The 17,553-nt window shown below is 46.6% G+C and overlaps 2 protein-coding genes across 4 annotated transcripts in view; one reads left to right on the forward strand and one right to left on the reverse strand.

Moving 5' to 3' along the window:
• NUMBL (NUMB like endocytic adaptor protein) overlaps window positions 1-2,951 on the forward strand; it is a 36,546-nt gene extending 33,595 nt beyond the window's left edge. For all 3 annotated transcript variants that reach the window (XM_080643390.1, XM_080643391.1, XM_080643392.1), the window contains exon 10: window positions 1,337-2,951. In XM_080643390.1, the coding sequence (XP_080499516.1) occupies window positions 1,337-1,968 (632 nt within the window). In that variant the 3' untranslated portion in view covers window positions 1,969-2,951. The remainder of the gene's footprint in view (window positions 1-1,336) is intronic.
• SNRPA (small nuclear ribonucleoprotein polypeptide A) overlaps window positions 1-17,553 on the reverse strand; it is a 752,186-nt gene that overhangs the window by 94,092 nt on the left and 640,541 nt on the right. The gene's annotated exons all lie outside the window — the stretch shown is intronic.

Below are 17,553 nucleotides of genomic sequence, written 5' to 3' on the forward strand. Positions count from 1 at the left end.
GAACCCGCAACCTTGGTGTATGGGACGATGCTCCAACTAGCTGAGCTACCCGACCAGGGCCCAATGGGATCCTTTTTATTTTTTTTTTTATTTTAAAATATGTTTTTATTTCAGAGAGGAAGGGAAAGGGAGAGAAAGATAGAAACATCCATGATGAGAGAGAATCATTGATTGGCTGCCGTCTGCATGCCCCCCACTGGGATCGAGACCACATCTGGGGCATGTGCCCTGACTGGAAATCTAACCGTGACCTGGTTCATAGGTCGATGCTCAACCACTGAGCAACACGAGCCGGGCCATGGGATCATTTTTAAACCTTCCTGTCTTAGCCCGGCCGGCGTGGCTCAGTGGATTGAATGTCGTCCGTGCACCAAGAGGCCACCAGTTCAGTTCTGGTCAGGGCACAGGCCCGGATTGCAGGCTCCATTCCCAGTAGGGGGTGTGTAGGAGGCAGTCGATGGATGTTTCTCGTCGATGATTCTGTCTCCCTCTCCCTTCCTCTATATCTAAAAAATCAATAAAAACATATTTTTTAAAAAGACTTCCTGTCTTAGGATAATAAAAGTCAGAAACCTCTAGCCTTAGCACATCAGGATACTGGAATCTGACAGATTTGGGGCCATGACCCTGGAGTCTCACAGCTTTAGACCAGCGGAATCACCTCAGCCTCACGGGCTTATCTTAGAACCAGCAGAGCACCTTAGACTTGCAAACAATGTCAGTTTAAAGCTCTTAGAAAACCGAAACTTAAAACCATCGAACCGCCCTAGCTGGTTTGGCTCAGTGGATAGAGCGTCGGCCTGTGGACTGAAGGGTCCCGGGTTCGGTTCCAGTCAAGGGCATTTACCTTGGTTGTGGGCACATCCCCACTGGGAGGTGTACAGGAGGCAGCTGATTGATGTTTCTCTCTCATCGATGTTTCTGACTCTCTCTCCCTCTCCCTTCCTCTCTGTAAGAAAATCAATAAAATATATATTAAAAAAAACAAACATCGAACCTTACTCATCACGTTAGATGAGAAAGATCTATGGAGCCTTAGAGTCTTAGCCTCCTAAAACAAACACCCTCAAAGGGTTAGAGCCAAGGGTGCTATTAAACACAGGTAATAACAGGTTTGGCACTCACCCACCGTAAGTGAAGCCGGCCTGGTGATTGGTTGTCAGTCCTGCCTATATTTTTCCATCTTGGGGCCTTAGAATCCCAGAACTGGATGTTCTTAGCACTGCAGAACGCTTATGTGGTCCAGGATGTATTCAGGCCTAGTTCAGAGTCCGGTCCCAGCCTCGGTTTCCTTCTGACGCAGCCCTTGCCCTCACCTGCCCTCTCCTCTGTCCAGGGACTTCTGCCTGGGGCGAGCCCTCCGTGTCCCCAGCAGCCGCCTTCCAGCCTGGGCACAAGCGGACCCCTTCGGAGGCCGAGAGGTGGCTGGAAGAGGTGTCCCAGGTGGCCAAAGTGCAGCAGCAGCAGCAGCAGCAGCAGCAGCAAGTGTCCTCGGTGCCTGCCGTACCCCCTCCCCTGCAGCCCTTCCCCGCCCCCGTGGGGCCCTTCGATGCCGCACCTGCCCAGGTGGCCCTGTTTCTGCCACCCCCACACATGCAGCCCCCTTTTGTGCCCACCTACCCAGGCTTGGGCTACCCGCCCATGCCCCGCGTGCCCGTGGTGGGCATCACACCCTCACAGATGGTGGCCAACGCCTTCTGCTCAGCTGCCCAGCTCCAGCCACAGCCCACCGCCCTGCTTGGGAAAGCTGGAGCCTTCCCCCCACCTGCTGTGCCCAGTGCCCCTGGGGGCCAGGCCCCCCCACGCCCCAATGGGGCTCCCTGGCCCCCAGAGCCAGCACCAACCCCAGCCCCTGAGTTGGACCCCTTTGAGGCCCAGTGGGCAGCATTAGAAGGCAAACCCGCTGTAGAGAAGCCTTCTAACCCCTTCTCGGGCGACCTGCAAAAGACCTTCGAGATTGAACTGTAGCCCCAGCCGCCCTGCCCACCCCATGACCTCTAGGTGCCCCACACCTAGGAGTGGAGGCCCGCCTCTCCCCTCATCTTGCTCCCTGGGGCTTCGCCCCTCAATATCCCTCTAACTCCTCCTCTCGACCGCTCCCACAACCACTATAGAAGCGACATGTGACGCCCAGGTTTCCACAGGGTGGAATTCAGGGACAGACCCAGCCTGGCAATGCTCCTTCCTCCGCCGAGGCACCGAGGGCTGCAGTCCCACGGAGTGTCCTAGGTTCAAGCTAGTTTCAGTTTCTGTCGTTGACCTTCCACCTCCCATTGTTGGGTGGGATGCGGGAGTGATGTCCATTTAGGGGCTCTCCTGGGCCCCCCATGGTTGGCCCCCCACACAGCACAAGCAAAGGGCTTCCCTCTGCCCACCTGCTGCGTTCACTGCCAATGCTGTGCTCACCCTATTAGCCCGCTCCCCCACTCGGGGCCCACATCTTCCTTGGGACAAGGTCTCTTGAGGGCAGGGGCCAAGTTGGGGGCCCAGGAAGTGAGTTTGGGGGGAGGGAAAGGAGATGCTCAGTTACCTCACGTTGGTGCCCCCTAGGGAGGGGCCCAGAGGAAGGGGGAGGGGTGTCTGGCGGGAACTTTTCTATCTTTTATTTCCAGGTTTTTTTGTATCTAAACTTGCAGATTTGTATTATACCAGGATAGCCAATAAAGGAAGAATATACTGGTGCCCCTCAGGAAAGCGGGTGTGTGTCTGGGAGGGACGGTGAGGTCACAGCCTTTCTTCCTGAGGCGCCCCCTAAAGCAAGAGGGTCTCCCTGCATGATAACCCGAGTCAGAACATAGCGGCAGGTAGCAGCTGGCCTGGCACGGAGAGGTGAGTAGTAAAGGGTGCCCACGATTAATCACCCCATTTCTGATACTTAAGATTTTGAACCCAGGAATTCTAATCTGCTGCTAATAAGTTCAGTATTAAAATCCCTTCAAGTTAACGAGGTTTGGAATAGTATGAGCTGGTCAATTCTTGTGTCATCGGTTGTATTCTCTGTAACAGACCAAAGTGTCATTTGATGTGGCAGCATGTTGTAAATCTGTCTTGTTTTGGGGCCCCTTGATATAATCTACCTTATATATTTTTTAAATATATAATATATAAATTATATGCTTAACTCTTTATAGCTCTTTAAAATGAGGTGATTGATTTGGTGAAGCCCAATGTTATCTCCCCATTTGAGGGATGGGAAAGTTCTGTCACTCTCCCACGGTCGTACCCCTGATTAGTGGGGGCGCCTGAAGGCCAGTTATTAACCACCGGCTGAGAGGAAACAGTCTAGGGCAGGGGTGGGCAAACTTTTTGACTCGAGGGCCACAATGGGTTCTTAAACTGGACCGGAGGGCCGGAACAAAAGCATGGATGGAGTGTTTGTGTGAACTAATATAAATTCAAAGTAAAGGAGCGGAGGGGCGAGCAAGAGAACCGGATAGAACAGCCGGATCCGGCCCGCGGGCCATAGTTTGCCCAAGGCTGGTCTAGGGCCTGCCCTCAGGAGTTTGCATTATAGTCCATCAGCTGTGGACCCCACTCCTTCAGGCCTGGGGCCAAGTAGCCTCTTCTTACCAGTGGACCTTCTTCCCAGGCCCCGCCCCCAGACAATCCTTTTAAAGTTTAGGAAGACCTTTGACCCTTCAGGCTGGGTCAGGAGCACTATCCCCCCCACCCCCACCCGAACTTGGATCCTAAGGGCCCTGACTCCTCTGCCTCTGCTGCCCCATCCCAGCCCTGACCCACCCAGGGCAGTCACTGCCTGGTGCCCCATTGGACTGTGAGTGAGGGCTGGGTGTGGGGCCAGCGCAGAGCCAGGCATCTCAGCAGTTGACCTCTGCAGACACTGGCGAGTGAGGGCCAGGAAGACCTAAGGCTTGGGCAGGGATGATCCCACTATTGCAGGGGTCCTCAAACTTTTTAAACAGGGGGCCAGTTCACTGTCCCTGAGACCGTTGGAGGGCCAGACTACAGTTTTTTTAAAAAAACTATGAACAAATTCCTATGCGCATTGCGGGCCCTGGACGAGTCTGCTGCTAAGCAGGACAGGCAGCGCACCCGGCGGCCGGATAAATGTCCTCCGCGGGCCGCAGTTTGAGGATGCCTGCACTATTGGATGGATGGGGAAAAGGCCACGCAGCGCACAGACAACAGGGACGGAGTGAAGCTCTTCTCTGCCAGAGGCTGATCTTTACACAAACCTCCCCTGTGCCCAGGGTGGCCCTTCTCGGTGGCTCCCCGAACCCCCACAGTCCCACAGATGCAAATGTTCTGGTCCGCGGCGCTCCCTGAGCCAATTCCCCACCTCCCTCCCTCGCCCAATGGAGACACCCCCAGTTCTGGTGCTTCTCCTCCACTAACACCACAGATCAGGGGTTCGCCTCCCACCCTCCACTTCCCCCGGGGCTCAGGGACTCGGAATAGACCGGGACAACCCAGTCAGCGTCCCTGCCCTAGCGGGTGACCTCGTCCCATCAACGCAATGTGCAGCACCCCAACCCGCCCTCATTTTTGGGTGGATGTCCGCCTCAGCCTGGTTGGGCGCCCTTTTCCAGTTCAGCTGCTCTCGCCACCCACGTCGCCGCCGCAGCGTCTTCGGAAACGTTCTTGGCACCAGCACCCTCAGCCCTCGGCGCTGCCAGGCCACGTGGGCGCTGCGGCGGGCGCGGCAGAACAGCACCCCCTTGTGGCTCTGTCCTCGGTAATTCGGGGCACCGCGTTCGTGGCTCCAGCCGAGAGTCCCCCCACGGATGCTAAGGCAGGAGTGTTTTTTAAAATTGGAGCCTCCGTCCTGAGCAGCATGAACCTTCAGGCTCTGGCTCCGCCGTTCGCTCCTCCAGGAAGTTCTCCCTGACTGCTCCTGCGTCCAGCTCCCCTCCCCCTATCGCAGCCCTGACCCTTCCTTCTGTCTCTGTTTCCCCCCTCCCGGCTCGAGCCCCTCTGCCTGTGCCTACCCCCTCCAGGCCCCACCACTTGGGCTGTCATGTGGGCCTGTGAGGCCAGGGACAAGGGCTGTCTTGGTCACCACTATGTCGCCAGAGCAGGGCATAGAGTAAGGCAGGTGCCGCAGGGCACCTCCTGAGAGCGTTTATTTACATCCTCAACCCATATTTGCTTTGTTTTATTTAATAGTTTAATTGAAGTATAATACACATCTCATAAGATTTGCCTGTTTGTTTCTTGGTGGGTTTTTTTCTAAGTGTATTTTTATTGATTTCAGAGAGGAAGGGAGAGAGAGAGAGAAACATCAATGATGAGCCCGGAGGGCATGGCTCAGTGGTTGAGCATCGACCTGTGAACCAGAATGTCACGGTTGGATTCCTGGTCGGGGCACCTCAATCCCCAGTGGGGGCATGCAGGAGGCAGCCAAGCAGTGATTCTCATCTTTGATGTCTCTCTCTCCCCCTCCCTTCCTCTCTGAAATCAGTAAAAAATATATATATATATATATGTATTTAAAAAAAGAAAGGAAGGAAGGAAGAAGAAAGAAAGAAAGAAAGAAAGAAAGAAAGAAAGAAAGAAAGAAAAAAAAAGAAACGTCAGTAGACCCGGGGACAACAGAGTTAACATCCCTGCCCTAGCAGGTGACCTCGCCCCATCAACACAATGTGTGGCACCCCAGCCCTGACCAGAGACCTGACTGAAGGGCAGGAGTCCAGCCCATGTCTGAGGGAGCCGTGTTCCTTGGCAGGGGGAACAGCCAGTGCTGGGAGCACACTGCAGGCTGGAGGGCTGGAGTTGTCAGGGATGGAGAAGGCGGAAATGAAGTCAAAAAGCTAGAGAACAGCTGCCCAAAGCAGCCCTTCCCAGAGTCACTGTGGCAATAACAAACAATCCCGCACATTTCCAAAGGTCCCCCAGCGCGCCCTTGGGTGAGAATCACAGCCATCAGCTGCTGGGCGCCAAGTGGAGTCTGCCCTCAGACTTCGGTAATAGGATGTTGACTTGGACTTTCCCAGGACCTGCAGAATTGCCACTAGGGCCAAAGCTGAGGACAAAAGTGGCCAACTACCCCACAGCCTAAGTTCAAGGTCACAGCCATGGGAACCAGCCACCTACCCAAAGAACTCAAACAGGGCAAGCCCAATTTTAACCCCCCCGCCCCCCACACACACCTCAGAAAAGAGTGGGGAGGAGAAAGGAGTGCCAGACAGTAGAGTTCTCAAGAGAGGAGAACGTTCCCTCCCCTTGGAGCTTGGAATCAGGGTTCAGTCCACCTAGAACCAGCAGTTGTTAACATTTTATGTTTGTTTTTCCCCCTCTCTCTCTAAATCCACACACACACACACACACACACACACACGCATGCACACACGAATGCACACATCGATATCTGCTGAGTCATCCTGAGTGCTGGCTCCTAAATACGTCCCCATGTGTCCTCTCAGAACTAGGCCATCCTCTCACCCATTGTCACACCTACAAACAGGAGCAATCATTTCAAAGGATGATCTAATATCCAAGACTGAGTTTTAAAATGAATGAGAATCTGGTGAAATTGTCATGAAGGCTCCCTGTAGCCTTCATCCAGAAGGAAAGAGAAAATTAGCATAGATAGCAGGTGGGGGCAGTCAAACAGGGAAATATAGAAGTCCCCCCTTATCCATGGAGGACCTGGTCCAGACCCTCAGTGAATGCCTAAAACTGTGGAATGCCTAAAAACCTAAACATATTTACTATGTTTTTTCACATACATACATACATACATACATACATACTATCTTTTCACCTAAAGGAAGCACTTTATTGCTTCTCTTTGGCCCCTCCGAATTGCCAGCATCACTACTCTTGCACTTTGGGGTCATTATTAAGTAAATAAGGGTGACTTGAACACAAGCACTGCCATCCTGTGACAGTCAAGCTGATAACCAAGAGGGCTGCTAAGTGACTAACAGGTGGGTAGTGTGTGCAGTATGGAGACGCTGGACGGAGAGTCAAATGCCAAGATATTTCATCACTCTATCTAGAATGGCATGCAATTTAAAGCATGCGTTCCCTATTTCTGGAATTCCCCGTTTAATGTTTCTTATCATAGTGGTAACTGAAACAACAGACATTGAAACAGTGGAAAGGGGGGACTACTGTATCATGTTTTCCATCCCAAGGAACTGAGACTTGTCAATAAATGATTTCCATTTAGAATTGGGCCTTGTAGGCCATGACCAGGTAAGATGGTTGGGGGCACTGATTGTACAGAGGTGGAACTTACGTTAGTACCAAGTGGAGTCAGACTGTGATTTCCAAAGATGGCTGCAGTAATGTCCATCCACATATTTTTCTTAACCTTGAGACCCCTCCCATTCAGAGGCAGGGTTTGTGTGCCCTCTCTTTGCATCTGGGTGAGCTTGTGCGTTGCTTGTAACTCATAGTATGTGGCAGAGTGGCCTTGCATCACTCCCAAGGCTAGGACAGAAGAGGTGAGGCCGCCTCTGCCTCTTTTGAAACGCTGGCCCCGGTGCCTGAGCTGCCAGGCACGAAGTCGGACTGCCCTGAGGCCACCGCCCGGAGAGAAGCCCAAACTAGTCCGCGTGGAGAGACTAGACCGTGCGGAGAAGCCCTGATAGGCCCGTCCCCAAAATCTGCCCACAATCATGGTGAGAGAGAATAAGCCATCTAGTTTTTTCTTTTTTATTGTTTTTAAATCTTTATTGTAGAAAGTATTACATATGTCCTCCTTTTCCCCCCATTGACCCCTTCTAGCCAGCCCCCGGGTCCCCACCCCCAGGCCTTCACCAACCTGTTGTCTGTGTCCATGGGCTATGCATCTATGCATACAAGTTCTTTGGTTGGTCTCTTCCCTCCCACCCACCCTTCCCTGCCTTCACTCTGAGATTCGGCAGTCTGTTCTATGCTTCTATGTCTCTGAATCTATTTTGTTCATCAGTTTATTTTGCTCATTAGATTCCACATATGAGTGAGGTCATGTGATACTTGTTTTTCTCTGACTGGCTTATTTAGCTTAATATGATGCTCTCCAGGTCCCTCCATGCTGTCTCAAAGGGTAAGAGATCCTTCTTTTTTACTGCTGCATAGTATTCTATGGTGCAAATGTACCACAGCTTTTTTATATACTCGTCTACTGATGGGCAATTGGGCCATTTCCAGATCTTAGCTATTGTAAATTGTGCTGCTATGAACACAGGGGTGCATACATTCTTCCTGATTGGTGTTTCTGGTTTCTTAGGATATATTCCTAGAAGTGGAATCACTGGTCAAATGGTAGTTCCATATTTAATTTTTTGAGGAAACTCTATACTATTTTCCATAATGGCTGCACCAGTCTGCATTCCCACCAGCAGTGCACTAGGGTTCCTTTTTCTCCACATCCTCGCCAGCACTGTCATTTGTTGATTTGTTGGTGGTAGCCATTCTGACAGGTGTGAAGTGATACCTTATACACATTTTGATTTGCATCTCTCTGATGACCAGTGACTTTGAGCATTTTTTCACATGTCCCTTGGCCATCTGTATGTCCACTTTGGAGAAGTGTCTATTTAGGTCCTTTGCCCATTTTTTATTGGATTGTTTGTTTTCCTTTTGTGAAGTTCTGTGAGTTCCTTATGTATTTTGGAAATTAACCTTTATCAGATGTATCATTGCCAAATATGTTCTCCCATACACTGGGCTCCCTTTATGTTTGGTTAATGGATTATTTTGCTGTGCAGAAGCTTTTTATTTTGATGTAGTCCGTTTATTTTCTCCTTAGTTTTCTTTGCCTTAGGAGATATATCTGTAAACATATCCCTATGAGAAATGTCTGAGATTTTGCTGCCTATGGTTTCTTCTAGGATTTTTATGGTTCCATGACTTACATATAAGTCTTTTATCCATTTTGAGTTTATTCTTTTTTTAAAAAAAATTAAATTCTGCCCTGGCTGGTTTGGCTCAATGGATAGAGTGTCGGCCTGCAGACTCAAGGGTCCCGGGTTCGATTCTGGTCAAGGGCACATGCCTGGGTTGTGGGCTTGGTCCCCAGTAGGGGGCGTGCAGGAGGCAAGTGATCAATGATTCTCTCTCATCATTGATGTTTCTATCTCTCTCTCCCTTCCTCTCTGAAATCAATAAAAATATTTTTAAAAATTAAATTCTTTATTGTTTAAAGTGTCACATATGTCTCCTTTTTCCCCCATTGACCTCTCCCCGGCCGCTCCCTCCCCCCAGCACATGCCCTCACCCCCCTACTGTCTGTGTCCATTGGTTATGCTTATATGGAGTTTATTCTTGTGTATGGTGTAAGTTGGTGGTCTGATTTCTTTCTTTTTTCTTTTTTTTTTTTTTTGCATGTATCTGTCCAATTTTCCCAACACCATTTGTTGAAGAGACTGTCTTGACTCCATTGTATGCTCTTGCCTCCTTTGTCAAATATTAATTGAGCGTAACGGCTTGGGTCGATTTCTGGGGTCTCTGTTCTGTTCCATTGATCTATACGCCTGCTCTTGTGCCAGTACCAGGCTGTTTCAATTACGGTGGCTTTGTAGTATAACTTGATATCTGGTATTGTGATTCCTCCAACTTTGTTCTTCTTACTCAAGATTACTGCAGCTATCCAGGGTCTTTTTTGGTTCCATATAAATTTTTGGAGTATTTGTTCTAGATCTGTGAAATATGCCATTGGCATTTTAATGGGAAGTGCATTGAATCTGTAGATTTTAATGATGTTAATTCTAACAATGCATGAACGCGGCATATTCTTCCACTTGTTTATATCTTCCTCGATCTCTTTTTTCAACATCCTGTAGTTTTCTGAGTCTTTGGCTAAGTTTATTCCTAAATATCTTAATTTCTTTTTGTTGTTGCTGGTAAATGGGATTGTTTGTTTAGTTTCTCTTTCTGAAAATTCATTATTGATGTATAAAAACTCCATCAAGCCCAGCTGGCGTGACTCAGTGGTTGAGCGTCGACCTATGAACCAGGAGATCATGGTTCAATTCCCAGTCAGGGCACATGCCCCAATTGTGGCTCAATCCTCAGTGAGGAGTGTGCAGGAGGCAGCCGATCAATGATTCTCTCTCATCATTGATGTTTCTATCTCTCTCTCCCTCTTCCTTACTCTCTGAAATCAATACAAATATGTGTTTTTTTAAAAAAGCCATCAAGCCCAGCTGGTGTAGCTCAGGGGTTGAGCATCGAGGCAGAAACCAAGAGGCCACTGATTCGATTCCCAGTTGGGGCACATGCACAGGTTGTGGGCCCGATCCCCTGTGGGGTGTGTGCAGGAGGCAGCCGATTGAGGATGTTTCTCTCCCCTCCATGTTTCTATCTCTCTATCCCTCCCCCTTCCTCTCTCTAAAAAAGTCAACGAAGTATATATTTTTAAAAGCCATCAATTTTTGGGTGTTGATTTTGTATCCTGCTACATTGCCAAATTTATTTATTAAATCTAGTAGTTTTTTTGGTGGAGTCTTTAGAGTGTTCTATGTACAATATCATGTCATCTGCAAATAATGAGAGTTTTACTTCCTCCTTTCCAATTTGGATGCCTTTTATTTCGTCTTCTTGTCTGATCACTGTAGCTAGGACTTCCAGTACTATGTTGAATAAGAGTGGTGAAAGTGGACGTTCCTGTCTTGTTCTTATTCTTAGAGGAAATGGTTTTAGTTGTTGCCCATTGAGTATGATGTTTGCTGTAGGATTGTGATATATGGCTTTTATTATGTTGAGATATGCTCCCTCTATTCCCACTTTGCTGAGAGTCGTGGGTTTTTTTAATCCTCACCCGAGGATGTTTCTCCATTGATTTTTAGAGAGAGTGGAAGAAAGAGAGAAAGACAGAGAGAAATATTGATGTGAGATAGACACATCAATTGGTTGCCTACTGCACGTGCCGGGACCAGCACCGGGTCGGGGAGAAGCCTGCAACCTAGATAAGTGCCCTCGACCAGAATCGAACCCTGGATCCTTCAGTTCACACGCCGATGCTCTATCCACTGAGCCAAACCAGCTAGGGCTTTGCTGAGAGTTTTTATCAAAAATGGGTGTTGGGCCCTAGCTGGTTTGGCTCAGAGGATAGAGCATCAGCCTGCAGACTGAAGGGTCCCAGGTTTGATTCTGGTCAAGGGCACACGCCAGGGTTGCGGGCTCGGTCCCCAGTGTGGGACATTCAGGAGGCAGCTGATCAACGATTCTCTCATCACTGATGTTTCTATCTCTCTTTCTCTCCCTTCCTCTCTGAAATCAATAAAAAAATAAAATAAAAATGGGTGTTGGATTTTGACAAATGCTTTTTCTGCAGCTATTGAAATCATCATGTGATTTTTGTCTTTCAATTTGTTTGTGTGATATATCATGTTTATTGATTTGCAAATATTGTTCCAGCCTTGCATCCCTGGAATAAATCCCACTTGGTCATGGTGTATAATCTTTTTAATATATTGCTAGATCTGATTTGCTAATATTTTGTTGAGGATTTTAGCATCTATGTTCATCAGGGATATTGGCCTGTAATTCTCTTTCTTTGTAATGTCTTTATCTGACTCTGGAATTAGGATAATGCTGGCCTCATAAAAAGAGCTTGGAAGTGTTCCTTCCTCTTGGATTTTTTGGACTAGTTTGAGGAGCATAGGTGTTAGTTCTTCTTTGGATGTTTGGTAAAACTCCCCTGTGAAGTCATCTGGACCTGGGCTTTTGTTTTCTGGGAGTTTTTTGATGACTGCTTCTATTTCCTCAGTTGTTATTGGCCTATTCAGGTTTTCTGATTCTTCCTGATTCAGTTTTGGGAGATTGTATTTTTCTAGGAATTTATCCATTTCATCCACATTGTCCAGCTTGTTGGCATATAGTTGCTCATAGTATTTTCTTCCAATCCTTTGTATTTCTGTGGTGTCAATGGTTACTTCTCCACTTTTGTTTCTGATTTTAATTATTTGGGTCCTCTCTCTTTGTTTCTTGATGAGTCTGGCTAACGGTTCATCCATCTTGTTTATCTTTTCAAAGAACCAGCTCTTGGTTTCATTGATTTTTTTGTGTGTGTTTTGGTTTTTATTTTTAAGTCTCTGTTCATTTCTGTTCTAATCTTTATTATTTCCTTCCTTCTACTTACTTTGGGCTTTTCTTGTTGTTCTCTTTCTAATTTTTTAAGTTGTACGGTCAAATAGTTTATCATTAACTTTTCTTGTCTTTTGAGGTATGCCTGTAGTGCTATGAACTTCCCTCTCAGGACTGCTTTTGCTTGTCCCAAAGATTTTGGGTTATTGTGTGTTCATTTTCATTTGTTTCCAGGAATATTTTAATTTCTTTTTTTATCTCATTGGTAACCCAATTCATTGTTTAATAACATGCTATTTAGCCTCCATGTATTTGAATGTTTTGGGGTGTTTTTACTGTAGTTAATTTCTAATTTCATTCCACTGTGATCTGAGAAGATTCTTGATATGATTTCAATCTTAAACTTGTAGAGACTTGTTTTATGTCCTAACATGTGGTCTATCTTTGTGAATTACCCATGTGCACTTGAGAAGAATAGATATTCAGCAGCCTTGGGGTGAAATGTTCTATAAATGTCAATTTAATCCATCTGATATAGTGTGTCATTTAGAGTCACTGTTTCCTGGCTGACTGATGTTTTAAGCCACCGTGTTTTGGGGTGACTTTTACCCCACAACACTAACTAGAAAGAGGATGATGTGCAAAAAAATAAGGAGCTTGATAGAGCCAGAGCCTTGGTAGCTAAGGATGATCATATAATGACAAAAGGAGCAGCTAACATTTAAGTGCTTTCTGTGTATGAGCACCATTCTAAGTGCTTGATATCAACCAACTCATTTAGTCCTCACAGCAACCCTAGGAGGTGTGTTATTATTATCTCTTTTATGGATGGGAAACAGGGCAGAAAGGACTGCAGGATTGGCTAAGAATGAAATTTGAACCTGGTTGTGGCTTCAGCTGCGAGTTTTAATCACTAACCTTACCAGTGAGAAACATGTGACTTGGCTCAGCCTATCAGAGCATGCAGGTCCCCCAGGCCACAGTGATTGGTTCTGGCACAGGAACTCAGTTAGCCAATCAGAGTCAGTCTCATTACTTTGGCAGGAAAATCTGGGATAAAAGTGCTCTCCTTCACCTATGGTATATGAATGAGGTTCCATGTGGCCACAAGCCACAGCCATCTTGGGAGCTATCACTGGAAAAGATACCGGTAAAACAGAGGTGTAAAAAATGTTAAAACCCCACCTCATTCAAAGTGGAGTTAGCCCTGAATGGGGAGCTCTCTCTCAGGTACTACTCATGGCAGCTTAATTTACAAGTCGGTGCAGAAAGAAACTTACTTTGCTACCACAGCAGGAGGAAGGAAGATTTTCTTCTTGCTTAGCAACAGCCCAGCCAATGAAAAGCCACTGCCACGCTGAGTACACACTCTGTCTCCTTCTCTGTCTCTGTCTCTCTCCTCCAATGGACTTTTATTCATAACCACCCCTCCCAACTTTCCCCTTTTTCTCTATGAAATAATGCTCCTCTCTTGTTCTCCAGACTTGCCTGTGGTTCACGATAGTTTGCTTGTTCTGAATTGCAATTTTTCTAGTATTCTCGAATAAACTAATTTTTGCTGGTAAAATGACTATTTTATTAGGTTGACAGAAGGTTGAAAAGTAATGGGGACCTTGCTGTACTGTTGTTTCCCAGTTACACATTTCCTTTAGAAGTTAAGCCAGTTAAGTCAGCTCTTCTGTTACTTGCATCAAAGACTAAAGAAAATATTTAGCCCTAACAGGTTTGGCTCAGTGGATAGAGCATTGGCCTGCGGACTCAAGGGTCCCAGGTTCGATTCCAGTCAGGGGCATGTACCTTGGTTGTGGGCACATCCCCAGTGGGGAGTGAGCAGGAGGCAGCTGATCGATGTTTCTCTCTCATTGATGTTTCTAACTCTCTATCCCTCTCCCTTCCTCTCTGTAAAAAAATCAATAAAATATATTTAAAAAATAATAATAATAAAATAAAATATTTAACCACCAGTATGTTGGGCACTGAATGGTTTGAGTTGTGCCTGGTGTTAGGGTGGGAAGGTCTGGGAAGTCCTGGGGAAGGGACCCAAGTGGTTGGAATAGTCCGGTGGGACAGCACGATCTACCAAGCGACATAACAAAATGTTTAAGTATTTCAACAATCGACATAACAAGATAGTTTGTCCGAGCTGAATATTAGCTTTACTCGCTGACTGATCAACCTCCTTTTAACACAGGCTAGTGTGAATGGATTTCTGTTTCCTGCAAGTTGAAAAAAAAAAAAAAAAAGACATCCTCTCATGAACGTGAGTCATGAATCAAACCTTTAGGAAATAACAAATAGCAGTGAAATCTCACTTTAACTGTATGAGGTCATTTCAGCTTTGGGTCAGGCAGAAACTCTAAGGCAATTTTGACTGTGAGTTGCCAAAGGGTCCGCACCCTTTGGCCCAGGAATCCCGCCTCTGGGACTCACAGGGATGTGCATCGAGGCATTATTTATAATGGGAGGAAATTGGAAACAGCTTCAATGTCTGGCAACACTGCCCCGTTGAGTAAACATCGTGAAAACACTAGAGATTGTGTTTACACAGAGAGGACCGGGAACAGGGGAACAGCTTATGTTTTAAGGGAAAAAGCAGGACTGTATAAACAATTTGCTCATACAGTTATGTAAAACACACATGTTTTTAAAAGGCTGAGTAAAATAGAAAAGGCTGAATGGAAATGTATCAAAATGTTAAGTACGATAGTGATGTGGGACGGGGGCCATGTGGTGGGGGGAGGCAGAGGTACTATCTTTCCAGTTTTCTGTATTTTTCAAATTGTGCTTAACAAACAACAAATTCTTCTTATATTTTTTAATTTTTATTTATTGATTAGAGAGAGAGAAACATCTATTTGTTGATCCACTCATTTATGCATTCATTGGTTGCTTCTTGTATGTGCCCTGATCTGGAATGGAACCCAAAACCCTGGAGTAGCAGGATGACGCTCTAACCAACTGAGCTACCCGGCCAGGGCTCTATTTTGTTTATTTATTTTAAAAATATTTTTATTGATTTCAGAGAGGAAGGGAGAGGGAGAGGGAGATAAAAACATTAATGATGAGAATCATTGATCGACTGCTTCCTGCACGACCCCTACTGGGGATCGAGCCCACATCCTGACCAGGATGCACCCTGACCAGGAATGGAACCATGACCTCCTGGTTCATTGGTTGATGCTCAACCACTGAGCCATGCCTGCCGGTCTTTTGGTTTATTATTATTATTATTATTATTATTATTATTATTTTTACCAGTAGTTGCTTTTTATTTTATTTTATTTTTTTAAATAAATCTATATTGTTCAGATGATAGTTGTTCCTCTTTTTCCTCTCCCCCCCCCCCGCCATAGCTCCCCTTCACCTGATTCCCACCCCACACTCTGCCCTTACCCCCCACTGTCCTCATCCATAGTTGTACGATTTTTGTCCAGTCTCTTCCCGCACCCCCGCACCCTCTTGCCCCCAAGAATTGTCAGTCTACTCCCTTTCTATGCCCCTGATTCTATTATATTCACCAGTTTATTCTGTTCATCAGATTTTTTATTCACTTGATTTTTAGATTCACTTGTTGATAGATATGTATTTGTTGTTCATAATTTTTATCTTTACCTTTTTCTTCTTCTTCCTCTTCTTACAGAATACCTTTCAGCATTTCATATAATACTGGTTTGGCGGTGATGAACTCCTTTAGCTTTTTCTTATCTGTGAAGCTCTTTATCTGACCTTCAATTCTGAATGATAGCTTTGCTGGGTAGAGTAATCTTGGTTGTAGGTTCTTGCTATTCATCACTTTGAATATTTCTTGCCACTCCCTTCTGGTCTGCATAGTTTCTGTTGAGAAATCAGCTGACGTTCGTATGGGTGCTCCCTTGTAGGTAACTAACCGTTTTTCTCTTGCTGCTTTTAATATTCTCTCTTTGTCTTTTGCTCTTGACATTTTAAATTATATGTGTCTAGGTATGGTCCTCTTTGGATTCCTTTTGTTTGGGGTTCTCTGTGCTTCCTGGACTTGTAAGTCTATTTCTTTCACCAGGTAGGGGAAGTTTTCTGTCATTATTTCTCCAAATAGGTTTTCAATATCTTGCTCTCTCTCTTCTTCTGGCACCCCATAATTTGGATGTTGGTACGCTTGAAGTTGTCCCAGAGGCTCCTTACACTATCTTCATATTTTTGGATTCTTTTTTCTTTTCCGGTTGGGTGTTTTTTGTTTTTTCGTATTTCAAATCTTTGGCTTGATTCTTGCAATCCTCTAGTCTGCTGTTGGATCTCTGTATATTATTCTTTATTTCAGTCAGTGTATGCTTAATTTCTAGTTGGTTCTTTTTCATATCCTCGAGGGAGTCACTAAATTTATCGGTGGTTTCTAGAAAATTCTTGAAAAACCTTATAACTGTGGAGGATCCAAGATGGCAGCATAGGTAAACACCTAAACTGCTGCCTCGCACAACAATTTCAAAACTACAACTAAAAGACAAAATGTCTATCACCCAGAACCATGGGAAAGCTGGCTGAGTGGAAGTTCTACAACTAGAAGGAAAGAGCAAACAGCATTGAGAGGTGCACAAGTGCTAAAAAGCTGAGGTATGGAGGCGCGCGAATTGGGCTGGCGTCGGGCGACTGGGAGCGCTGCTTTTTTCAACCCTAAGGGAGACAAGCTCCCGATTACTCCAAACTCCAGTTTCTGGGGAGACGCGGGGGACCCAAACTCCAATAAGGAGAAGCTGGACTGTCTGCCGTGGGGTCAGAAAGTGAGGGTGGCTTGCTTGCAGGGCTGCACCCAGGAATAATTGTTTACTGTGTTGGGGCACGGGACGCGGGGACACGGTGGGTCGGGATGAAGAGCTGGCTAACTGGCAGCCATCGCTGTTTGCCACGCCCTAGCCTAGTCATGCCCTGAGACCCCGCCCTGCACAATCTACAAACCCACCCAAGCTCCAAGCAGTGGCTTTAGCATATGAATGACCTGCCTTATTGCAGCTTAACCTAGCAAACTTGCAGCCCGGGTCAGACAGCTCCAAAACCTCCAAACCCCAAGCAAAGAAGAGAAAACTGTAGTTCTCGCTGTAGCGCCTGCTGGGTAGCCTCAGACAGTAGCTGACCTGCACCCCATTGGAGATCCAGAAGCCAGTGTACCTGGTGGTCAGTGTGAGACACCAGATTTCAACTCCTCACATCTATAAGTGACACATTCAAAAGGCAGACTCAGTGAGCACCAAAGCCCCACTGAAACAAGTCCTGTACCATAAGCGTGTCTCCAGCGCAGCAGTTCTTCCATTATAGACACAGCGGGTCCTCACAGCCAATTGGCCTGGAGGTCAATTCCTCCCAGTGTACCAACAGCAATCAAGGCTTAACTACACCAAGACTTTGCACTCAGCCCACAAAGAGGTGTACCAAAGGCGTCCACCTCAGGTGATTGGGGAGGCTGAGCTACTGGCCCCTATAGGTCACCTACCACACAAATCCACTCCATCAGCACAAGGAAGCAGCAAAATGCGGAGACAAAGAAACATGTCACAAATGAAAGAAATGGAGGAAAGCAAACTACTGGACGACATAGAGTTCAGAACC

This window comes from Plecotus auritus (assembly GCF_963455305.1).
Source record: "Plecotus auritus genome assembly, chromosome: 10".
Taxonomy (NCBI): domain Eukaryota; kingdom Metazoa; phylum Chordata; class Mammalia; order Chiroptera; family Vespertilionidae; genus Plecotus; species Plecotus auritus.